This window comes from Dendrobium catenatum, unplaced genomic scaffold, assembly GCF_001605985.2.
Source record: "Dendrobium catenatum unplaced genomic scaffold, ASM160598v2 fragScaff_scaffold_1203, whole genome shotgun sequence".
Classification (NCBI taxonomy): domain Eukaryota; kingdom Viridiplantae; phylum Streptophyta; class Magnoliopsida; order Asparagales; family Orchidaceae; genus Dendrobium; species Dendrobium catenatum.
The window spans coordinates 191,577-203,676 of record NW_021319665.1 but is presented as its reverse complement, the minus strand read 5'-3'; the positions used below and the strand labels follow the sequence as shown (position 1 = coordinate 203,676).

General features: G+C 34.3%; 1 protein-coding gene and 2 non-coding genes across 3 annotated transcripts in view; all 3 read right to left on the bottom strand.

The window, feature by feature from the left end:
* Positions 1 to 2,298: 2,298 nt before the first annotated feature.
* On the bottom strand, positions 2,299 to 2,497 carry LOC114580687. Its single transcript, XR_003702209.1, has one exon. It is a non-coding gene; the product is annotated as a U2 spliceosomal RNA (small nuclear RNA).
* Positions 2,498 to 6,052: 3,555 nt separating this feature from the next.
* LOC114580686 lies at positions 6,053 to 6,246 on the bottom strand. Its single transcript, XR_003702208.1, has one exon. It is a non-coding gene; the product is annotated as a U2 spliceosomal RNA (small nuclear RNA).
* Positions 6,247 to 6,531: 285 nt separating this feature from the next.
* LOC110100818 (GDT1-like protein 2, chloroplastic) overlaps positions 6,532 to 12,100 on the bottom strand; it is a 59,985-nt gene continuing 54,416 nt past the window's right edge. The window contains exons 7-10 of the mRNA XM_020828497.2: positions 7,810 to 7,875; positions 7,473 to 7,523; positions 6,724 to 6,828; positions 6,532 to 6,618 (exon numbers count right to left, since the gene is read on the bottom strand). Of these exons, the coding sequence (XP_020684156.2) occupies positions 6,532 to 6,618; positions 6,724 to 6,828; positions 7,473 to 7,523; positions 7,810 to 7,875 (309 nt within the window). The remainder of the gene's footprint in view (positions 6,619 to 6,723; positions 6,829 to 7,472; positions 7,524 to 7,809; positions 7,876 to 12,100) is intronic.

Sequence of the window (12,100 nt, the reverse complement as noted above, 5' to 3'; positions counted from 1 at the left end):
AGCAAAGAGCACATAAAACTTAACATTAAAAGAGTTATAAGAACCACTTCAATTTTTTTTAAGAGATGCATTGAAATAAAAAATAAGAATTAAAAAAAAACTCTTAATAAGGATTGAAAGGAAATTTCATTACAAAAACTAGTTGAAAATATACAAACATAGAAAAATAAAAATACATCGCAATAAAAATTAAATAAAACTAGTATAGAGATGGATCCTAATCAGAAGGTGGAGGTGGAGGTGGTTAGAAGAAATGGCTAAAACTATCATACTGCTACTGGATGGTGGTGAACTAGTGTTGAATATTTCCAAATTGCTCCCTGAACCAACCCATATCACTATCATGTTTGATTTATTATTGATCCAAGCAACTATCAAGTCTATCAACTCTCTGAATCAACTCCTCATATTGTTAGTGGTGAGGAGGTGGTGCAAGATCAGCTGCAGGGGAAACTTCTCCTTCTTCATCAAAGAGAGGATCTTTAGGCTCCTAATCCCAATGAAAAAGCATCCGAAAAGAGGCATCTAAAAAGAAGGTGGGAGTGTGATCAGGAGGAGCAGGATATATGATATTATTCTTTCTTTTCACGATATATCCAATCACATGTCCTAACGCGATGTTCTTCTTTCTCGTAGTGGCTGGGAGTCGAATGGAAGTGAGGTTTTGGATGTAATCAATTAGCATTTGAACTTCATCCATTTGGGTATTTGACATGATGAAATAGGTGATAATTGATAGCAAGGGAGTCATATTTATCCAGCCTCTAACTTTAGGTATGATTGAACTTCTCAGAACGTACCGGATAACCCTGGCACATTGGTTAAGGGTCTGAACTAAAGGTTGGTGGTAATTGAGGGAAGTATTTCTTAACTAAAGGTTCACAGCACTCCAGTCAAAATTAGATCTAGAGGCCATGACAAGGGGTCTATTTCCTTGGATGTTTAGATGAAGGTGAATTCCTATATCCTCCTTTGTGATTTCTACATTTTAATAACACACTTGGGAAGACATAACCGTAGCATCCCCACTAATCCTAAGGTTTACGAGAAATTCATAAAGGATTTCTGAATAGAAGGGATAGGCCAAAGTTAGAAGAAATTGAAGTGCAGTAGTGTTGAAGAGATTCATTACTTGGAAGCTAAGGGTCTGCTGATTAAGAAGCCTGGAAGGCATGATCTTTGCTTCTTTGTATTTTATGTAGACAACTTCAATGAAGCTATCAGAAAATAATCGTCTGTAATGTTCTAAGAAGACAAAGCCCCCTGGGTTTTTCAACTGTATTTTCCACTAGCCATTGCAAAGATTAGAATGCAAGAAGGCAAGATTTGAAGATTAGTCTGAAAAAAATGCGATTGGCTGCTTAAATAGAAGTTAAATGGATTGTGCCGGTTAATCATGGGATCATACGGGACAATTGAGTGCAATCAATTTGGCCAAACGAGTAGTCAAAAATATGTGTATGATCGTATATGCGATCAAACTTCATACGAGATAATTAGAGAGATCGATCTCGTCCTGAAGAGACAACATGTATGACCTTTGACAAAAAATTTCATACATTACGAATGGGTTTTTGTACATTACGATAAATAATAAATGTTGTACAAACTTAAATTAATCATCTAGATTTCCACGTGTATCGTACATTACGAATTTTGTTCGTACCATATGATTATAAATCATTGATGCAATCTGGACCACCCATTGAGCCAATGGTTAAGATGAAAGTGGTGCTGTGCAGATCATATAATATGATTGTAATTCATATACTACGATATCAGATGAAATTTTCAATTTTGCAAGACAAGATAGTGAAGTGGATTGTGTTGTGATCAGGACACAAACATATAATAAAAGAATAAATAGAAGAACAAAACTAAAACAAAAAAAATAAGTTAAGGACTAAACAAACAAAACAAAATCAAGAAAATTACATGACAACACAAACATAAAAACTAAAAAAAAATGTAAACAGAAACAAGCATAATAAAAATAAACAAAACATATATGTTGAGAAGCTCATGAATGGTTGATTTCAAGTGATAGGATATAAATATCGAGCCTAAAAACCACATGCTCCTACTAAGTCTTTTATGAGAGCCTTTAAATCCATAGATCATGGAAGTAAATATTTTTGGGAGCCCAAGTGAGTTTGGGTCCCTTCTTGAATTTCGATAAATCATCAAAATATATGTCATGCTATATTTGATGGAGCTTTGGTCTCCACACCAAGTGTGTTCTACAATGAATAGTGCAAGTGTGGCTAATGTGTCCTAACATGCCACATTTTTTTTTAGCAGGGGTGCGCCATGCTCACGAAATAGTGCAATGCATGAGCGATGCCTAAGAGGCCCAATAGCAAGCTACTAAGATGAGCTCTTCCCCAACAAAATTAATTTAATTAATATCATAGTGGACCGATGGCCCACATATCATATATTAAACTGATAAGATTAATATATACTACAATTGATCTTAGCCAAAAGGGTTAACTAACCTATGATATTTATGATTCCTATTTCTAGGTTTATGAGATGCATGACATGGTGACTGCTTACAAACAGATATATTTTGAAAAGCCTTTACTTTTTCTTAAAACATTTTATTAGCACTTTCAAGAGCCTTAAAGCAATGATGTCTTTGAGTCTTAAAGCATTGATTTTTATAGAATGTGTTACAAAGAGGGATAGATCTATAATTAATATATATATATATATATATAAAGAGAGAGAGAGAGATCAATCTAGTGAACCATCCAATAGAAACGATTTTGACCAAATGAATAAAAGAAACTCATAGATGACAACAATCACAACTTCATAAAATTAAGAGTAAATGTTCAACAATCACTATTGGATGATTGTTGAGAACTACATAAAGATTAGAGAAAGGTCAAGGTAGTGGTTAAGATATAATGATAGGATGATTGACACTCCCTTTTTTATGTAAGTTTATTCAAGAGTTAGGCACTTTTTTTTTTTCAACTTGCCCAATTTTTTCTATGCCTACTTCAAAGCCTGAAGCTATTTTCCACAAAATGATCTGGTGCCCAATAGGGAGAACCTAATAACTAGTAAAACATGTTAACCTTGAGGAAATTAAAAATAAATAAATGTACCTAATACATTTCCATGTCATCTTAATGGTTTCGTCCACGTTTCCCATATCAAAACTTGCACAACATTGCCTAACTTGTTCTATATGATAGGACAAGACAGATAACAACATATGTACGATATCTTTCATGCTTTTGTAGCCATTAATTTTTTAAGATTTTATTTGTTTTATCAAAATTTTAAATACAATCAAACTGATAATAAATATATCAATTTTCAAAATTCAGTCAATTGATAAAAATAGTTTATCCAAAATCTACAAATATCTTTTTTTAATGTATAAATTCAATATAAAGTACTAAAAAAACAACATAAAGCATTTATCTCAATACATGAAGTCAGCTATATAAATCATTTTTCTCAATTTATTATGTTAAGAATTAAATTCTCATTTAAATCTAATAAAAATATCATTTCTAAAATTTTCCAATAGTCTTTTCTTAGATCTGCCTCTACAAATCTAATACATCTATTCTTCTAACTTGGTTATCGGAAGGTCGACATTATATGTGACCAAACCATCGATTTTAAGCCTACTGAAACAAAAATCTTTAGACTCTAAATTAACCTTCATAATTTAAGTTACTTTCAACTACCTATGGAGTCTTATCAACAAGAAGAATATCATCAACCAAAAAAAATATACACACTACATCATCTTACAAATATCTAGTAATAATATCTCTCACATAGTAAGCCTGAAGAATTACATTATTATAATAAGTCCAAAAAAAAACAAACCCTACCAAATGGTTTGAATAACATAACCAACTAACCATATTTATTTTTATTCATTAAAATGTTAAATGCCTAAGGCCCTAAGCACAATATTCAAAGATTCATATCCTTACTCAAGCCTATGACCTCTAATGGGGCTAGACTAAGGCCCAAGATGGGACAATTTAATCATTTTGCAGAAAATGAAGCATGAAAGAACCATATTTTTAAATGAAATTTAAAACACATGAATGAGAATCTAATCATCGAAATAAAAAAAAGTATTGAATAATTGAAATTTTATCAATGACATAACACCAACGTTTTCATAATCGGATCGGACCGGCCGGTTCAACCGGTTGAACCGCGAACCGATCGGCCGGCCGGTTACGGTTCAAATCAGAACCGGGAAATTCAAAAACCGCTGTTCGACCGCTCGAACCGGCGGTTCGACCGCCAAACCGGCGAACCGGTCCCAGTTTCGAAAAACCGACCGGTTCAGCAGCCGCGCCATTTTAGCGGAGGAACGAAGATCGAATGGCTGAGATGCGCTTCTTTATGCAAAAAAATCAAACCCTATTTCATTTCTCTTGTTTCGACTGCTCGGGTTCTTCATTTCTTCTCTTCCCGACGCTCCTTCTTCACTGTGTCTTGTCGCAAACTCGCAAAGGCAGAAGCCGTCGTCACCGAAGAGGGAGAGCTCGTTCGTGAAGACAGAGGGCAAACAAGCCTTCTATACTGGTTTGTAACTTTGTATCCTTTGTTTCTAATTTAAAAAAAAAAAAAAAAAAAAAAAAAAAAACTCAAAATCACATACATGAATCAATGGCTGTTTTCTTTTTTCATGTATGTTTTTAACTTGATTTTCCTATTCTAAAATGTAATTTCTTTTTCGAATTTCAGTTTGCTAGGCGTATGCTCTTCGGCTTGGAAATCAAACCGAAAACCTGCGGCATTTCTTCTGCTCACTAAGTGACGGTTAGTTCAAATTTTAGTTTACTGTTTGGGTCATTTTCGGATTTTCCTGTCTTAGGGTACTTTTAATGCATGCTATGATATTAGAAAAATGTGTTTTGACCTTCACACAGTGGCTTAAGTCTTTAGAAATTTTCATGGCTTAAGATTTTCCTGTCTTAGGCTTAAGTTTTCAATTTGCTGGGCGTATGCTTCTGAGAAGATGAAGCCCCTAGGTTTGTCGACTGCATTTTCCACCAGCCATTGCAAATATTAGAATGCAAGAAGACAAGATTTGAAGATTAGTGTGAAAATTTGAATAAGATTGGCTGTTTAAATAGAAGTTAAATGGATCGTTCCGGTTAATCATGGGATCATATGGGATGATTGAGTGCAATCAATTTGGCCAGACAAGTTGTCAAAAATATATGTATGATCGCATAGTACGATCAGAGTTCATACGGGATAATTAGAGACATGGATCTCATCCCGAGGAGATAGCCTGTATGACCTTTGACAAAAAAATTCATACAGTACGAATGGGTTTTTGTACAGTACGATCAATAATAAATGTTGTACAAACTAAAATTAATCATCTAGATTGCTACGTGTATCGTACATTACGAATTTTGTTCGTACCATATGATTGTAAATCATTGATGCAATCTGGACCATCCATTGAGCCAATGGTTAAGAAGAAAGTGGTGCTGTGCATATTGTATAATATGATTGTAGTTCATATAGTACGATATCAGATGAAATTTTCAATTTTGCAAGATAAGATAGTGAAGTGGATTATGTTGTGATCAGGACACAAACATTCAATAAAAGACTAAATACAAGAACAAAACTAAAACAAAAAATAAGTTAAGGACTAAACAAACAAAATAAAATCAAAAAAATTACATGACAACACAAACACAGAAACTAAAAAAATGTAAACAGAAACAAGCACAACAAAAATAAACAAAACATATATGTTGAGAAGCTCATGAATGGTTGATATCAAGTGATAGGATATAAATATTTAGCCTAAAAACCACATGCTCCCACTGAGTTTTTTTATGAGAGCCTTGAAATCCAAAGATTATAGAAGAATATTTTTGGGAGCCCAAATGAGTTTGGGTCCCTTCTTGAATTTCAATAAATCATCAAAATTTATGTCATGCTGTATTTGATGCAGCTTTGATCTCCACACTAAGTGTGTTCTATAATGAATAGTGCAAGGTAGCTAATGTATCCTAACATGCTACATTTTTTTTAGCAGGGGTGCACAGGCTCATGAAATAGTGCAATGCATGAGCGATGCCTAAGAACCCCTGTAGCAAGCCACTATGATGAGCTCTTCCCAAACAAAATTAATTTAATATCATAGTGGACCGATGGCCCACATATCAGATATTAAACTGATAAGATTAATATATACTACAATTGATCTTAGCCAAAAGGGTTAACTAACCTATGATATTTATGATTCCTATTTCTAGGTTTATGAGATGCATGACATGGTGAGTGCTTACAAACAGGTATATTTTGAAAAGCCTTTACTTTTTCTTAAAACATTTTATTAGCACTTTCAAGAGCCTTAAAGCAATGATGGTTTTGAGTCTTAAAGAATCGATTTTATAGAATGTGTTACAAAGAGGGATAGATCTATAATTAAAGATGTTGCTGGTATTTTGGCTCCATTGCTTAGCATATAGTATGTATGTGTATATATATATATACACATTTTTGGATAGATCAATACACATTTCTGGATAGATCTATAATTCCAAAAAGGGTCGCTGCAGCGAAAATTAGGAAAAGCAGTCCACCAATGTAGCCAACCTAATTCATAACAGATTTCTTCGGTTAATTAATATATATATATATATATATATTGAAAAAACAAATGGAAGTCCAATTACAGATTTAGGGTTTGTATGTTTCTACCAATTTTTCTGAAATGTAGTTGGCCAGAAAAGCTCCACCTAATATGGCAAAAGATGTTGCTATCAGGTGCCCGGCGATTGCTCCACAGGCAACACCCCAAGGAGACTACAGTGAATATTAAAATTTCAAGATCATATTTTTTAGATAATAGCACAGAAAAATGACCAAAATTACAAACAGATGAATTAACAGGGGCGGATCCAACCTTACTTTTCCGGGGGTAAACTTATAAGTAAAAGTGTAGAGTTTTTTTTTAAATAAATATCCTTGCAACAAAAATTTGTTCCAAGGACGCTGCCTCTCGACCCCTATTTGTTCATCGTTGTATTCTTCGCAGATATGTCAAGGATCCAAGGGGGCAGCGCCCTCTGATGGGTTCGACTTGCAGGGGTTTCCGGGGGAGCTACAAATTTTGGTTGTAAGAATATTTTTGGATTCGCTTTACTATTTCTCTTTGTATTTGATTCGTCTTTCCCTAACAATAACATCTCAACACAATGTGTTTAATTATGTGGGGGCAATTGCCTAAAGACCATAGTATTTTAAAATTTTTAGGAGGGCAATTGCCTAAAAACCTTTGTAATAAAGACTAAAAAATACATGGAGGGACAAATTAAATAAAGATTCATATAATAAAGAATTTTTTTTTACTTTTACGGGGGGAATTTTTTTTTTCTTTTTGGGGGGGGGGGGGGGCGCGGGCAATGAGCTTAAGGTGGATTCGCCCATGGATACATAACTCTATATACCTGTGCAGCTCCCAAGGCAATAGTAGCCAGCATTGAGCGATCACCCCATTCCTACAAAAAGATATAATATGCTTCTTATATTTAGTTAATAAACATAAGTTAATAAGAAATAGCTCAAGTGACATTCCCATTAGACTTTATAGAGAAGGCGATGGTTTAATACTCCAAAAAGAGAAAATAACATCTACAAACTGACCAGCTTCAAGTGAGAATTTTATCCTATCTTCGATTGTATTAGAGATTCACCAATAATGCTATTTGGAAGTGTGATATTCCAATGTAGCACTTAAATAAGCTGCTATTGATATGATATAAAACTAGGCAAGTTATGACTTACCGCAAAGAAAACAAGGCTGAAAGACTTCCAAATGATCTCAAGAGGACTTCTGAGATTTTTAGATGCCTGAAAAAAAAAAATCAAATAGGCCAGTTTACTACTATATTATTACAACCAACAAAAACATGCAGTGCTCAGAATTTTTGAAATTATGATATTGTATGGGAGTAATGCTAAACTAAGCTTTCTTTTTCTTTGTCTAGATCTATCTCTTAATGCTATCGAATCAAGATTTTTTTTGGGTGTAAGTTGGGAAATATAACATTCTTCATTGTATAATGCCACTATATAGATGAACAAAAATGCAAAAAACAATCACTAATCAGATATCTGCTCGGCATCATCATTTAAATAACTCATTTGATGTGACTGATTCTAGGAAAAAAATCATACACTGGGAAGCAAATGGGTTTAAATCTGAATTCGCAAGGAAAATCATCAATGTATCCCATTAAATGAGGGGCATTAATGATATGCTAGAATACAAAATTTGCAGCATTAAACCATTGAATTGATGAGAAATGATTAAAATAATTGAAAAGAATCATGTGTTTGTTATGTTAAATACTCCTGTATAGATGCATGACCATAAATATGTTTAAAATTGTTTCATGGAGTTATAAAGACACTTGGTTGGATCCATCCAAATGAAATGCCCTCTTATTGCAACCTAAAAAAAAAACCTTATGAAATATAAATTAAGCACAAAAAAACGTTACATTAGGAAGTTGATATTCAAACCCCGGAGTTGTAGTTACTTTGCCTCAAGTGTATTCTGGAAGTTGGTTCAAGTCATGGAAATAGCCTCTATAAATATATAGGTGAAGCTACATTCAACCACCCCTCTCCGGATCTTGCACTTGTGAGAACTCTATGCATTGCGTATGCCCCCATTGGCATACAAACAAAATTACAAAATAATGCAAAAACATTTTTTGATTTTCCTAAGCCAGAATCAATTGGTATGGTCTTTAAAAAATGATAAAAGCCCGCCGGACAGACAAAAAAGTTCAAAAGCCATTGAACGAAGTCGCTCCGGTCGAAATGGTTTGGATGCAGATGAGGATGAGGCGGTGGAGAAAAGTTCCAAGATTCAACCGCACTCCTGGTCAGATCTGGTCCAGATAAAAAAAAAAAAAAAAAAAAAACAAGCAAAAAAAAAAAAAAAAAAAAAAAAAAGACAAGCTCAACACAATCAAGCCAATCACTATTCATCTCCCCTAACATGGGAAGATCAAAATCAATCCTGGCTTCTCCCATAGCTCCCTCACAACGCCAGATTAGTCTACATCTTCATCCATGAAATCGCACTTGGTTTCCACATCCACATAGGACATCCTTCTTGCATATGTCCGGCAACTCTTGTCAACCACAACTTATTAATTATCTATGCATCCCGAGTTCCTCTGAATCTATAAATATCCTCATAAAAAAACTCAATAGGCTACAAGAAGATGATGAGATGCCGCTGAATTCTCTACACTCCAGTCAAGCACCAACGAGCCCTTTGGTTAACCTCTGCGTAGAGCTTCCTTGTCGTGAATATTCTCCTTCAATGTCATTGACCTGCTTTTAATCAACACTTCTTAAAGATATTTTATTTTCATCAATCAAGGAGTTACCTTGAGGGATTTATCAGCTTTGTCAATGCCAGGGACCCTTCTTTATAGCTGCAAATTGTTTGATTGGTTGTTATGCCCATTCATGGCTCGAGACAGGCCAGGACAAAACCTCAAACAACATTTGTTGGGCCTTACAACTCTTAGTCAATAATCATCTCTCAACTCAGTAAAAAGTGAACCTTGCTCATAAAATTAAATTGATTGCATCATCTCTCTATCCCACACCAAGTGACTTGATTAACATCTGCTCAGAGGTTCCATATCAGCAAGATTATCACGCGGTTGACATGTGATGAGTCCAGACAAAGCCACATGACTTTTAGATCTAGGCATACATATTTCTAATTAATATTTGTAATTATTAACTCTTCATAATAGATTTCAAAATTGCAGAAAGACCTAGGGGATTTTTACAATAAAGAAAAAGATTTTTTTAAATGCAAAAAGTACTTAAAACCATTAAAAATCTTAAAAATTCAAATAAAAAGCATAACAATCAATTTAGGTTCCTCTAAGATCCATTTTGTATTTCACCTTATTTTTTTAGAATTCTAAAAATAATTTATGGAATTCCTCATAAATTGAGGCAGTAAATTGCGGGTCTCCTACATTTCGCTTGCAAGTAAGCTGCTAGGTACATGCTCGGTACCGACTCAGTACCGCTCGGTACCGAGCGGTACATGCTCGGTACTGAGCGGTACATGCTCGATACCGCTCGATATCTTTCCATACAAACAACTTACAAACTTTAAAAACAACCAGAATTTCAAAATTACTCTTACAATAAAATTTTGTTCTGGGGGAAGCGCCCCCTTGGATCCCCGGCAGATCGGTATATTGTTGTATTCATGTTGTCTTATTATTGGTAGTACAAATAATTGTTAAAATCTATCCTATTATTTTATTTTTAAGTGAGTTTATTTTAAATATTCTTTTTCAGTAATATATTAATATTATCTTAGAACAAATCATCAAATTTACAATTGACATAATAGTTTGTCATTTTTTGTCATTATTCATAATTTTAAATTACTTTATTTTTATCATTTGAGGCTTACGCCTCGATCAGCCTCGATGCTTACGCCTCGATCAGCCTCGAGGCTTACGCCTCGATCAGCTAGCCAAAACACCTCGACTCCCGATTTCGCCTTTTAAAACGTTGATAGAAACACATGTACTTAGGATTGTCCCCGTCACGCTAAAAATAACATGTACAGGGCCTACCCGAATGGCCGCAAGCATCGCACCGGGCTTCCTCCCACCATGCTAAGAAAAGCGTGTATAGGTGGTCCCCCAGCGCGCCATGAGATCCAAAAGTGGGATTTGAAGATTTTGGATTTAGGAATCATTTATACTTTGCAAGGGGGTCGACAGTGGTAATGTCGAGGCCGGGGGCATGAGGATCGAGAAAAACTTCTCTTTTCCCTCTTTTCTTTTTCCCTTTTTTTGAGGAAGCATTCGATACAGTAAGAAGTTGGATCCAACGGGCTGAAGATATCAGCGGAACTGTAGTGAAACCACAGAATTCAATATAGCATCCTTTGGATGAGAGATTCGGTGATAGCGGCTATAGAAAGATCGGCTGAAGGAATTTGGGATTTTCACTTAACATTGGAAGTTCTTTTCACATAGGACCTTAAGGGTTGAGTGCAGCGGCATAGTGAAAAGTGCTGAGGAAACATTTAGGCTTGCTTTGTGAATGTGATACCAAGTAAGGTAAGCAATTAGATTTCAACAGAGTTAATAAGTTTAATTACTGTAATGAAATTTTCTTATCTCTTTGAGATATTGCTTTTGACAGTTGAACTAAAGGAAAATAGAGATTTTGGGAAGTTAGAATTGAAGAAGACTAAATTATAGAAGATAGAAAAAGGTAAGAATTCTAAATTTCCCTTATCTTTTATACTAGTTCAATTTAGTATAGTTCTTATGCAAATCATAATTTACGGTAATATAGATTATATAAGCTTATGCAAAGAGGAGGCTTTGAAGTGACTTATAATAGAAGAAGAATAAGAAGTGAAGGTTTGGAAGAAGCAAACCGTCAAGAAGGTAAGTAATGCTAAATTAATGTGTAAAGAAATTTATGTATTATGATTAATTTATTTTCTTTGTTGGAATGTTTTATCCAAGCTTTTGAATATGATCTATTGTTACCTTTGTTATATCATGAAAGTTTAATTAAGATTGGTATAATCATTTAAATGGTTCTATGTAAGAATGTAAAGCTTTAGAAAATTTCCATATTAATTCTATACAAGTGATATCATGAATGATAATGAAGGTAGATGTAATTGATAATTATGAAAGAAGTTTTCTTTTAACTTTTAATCAATCATATTCTTCCTACAACAAATGTATGGTTATATGCATAATGGAAGGATTATAACCAGTGCAATAAGTGTAAACTATGAATGTATGAATTTTTAATATACAATTAAGTTAAAGATTGGCTAACCTATGATATGATGTATGTCTACAATATCAGGTGGGCAAAAGGGACCCAAATATGAACCTGTATTGTAGGTGGGGCAAAAGGGACCCCAAGAGAAAAGATACCTGCATAGCAGGTGGGGCAAAAGGGACCCCTAAGGAGGCAAAAGGGACCTCAATGAAATTCAATGGAGATAATGCCAGGTTTTCCTGGGCTCCATTGAATAAGGTTACGA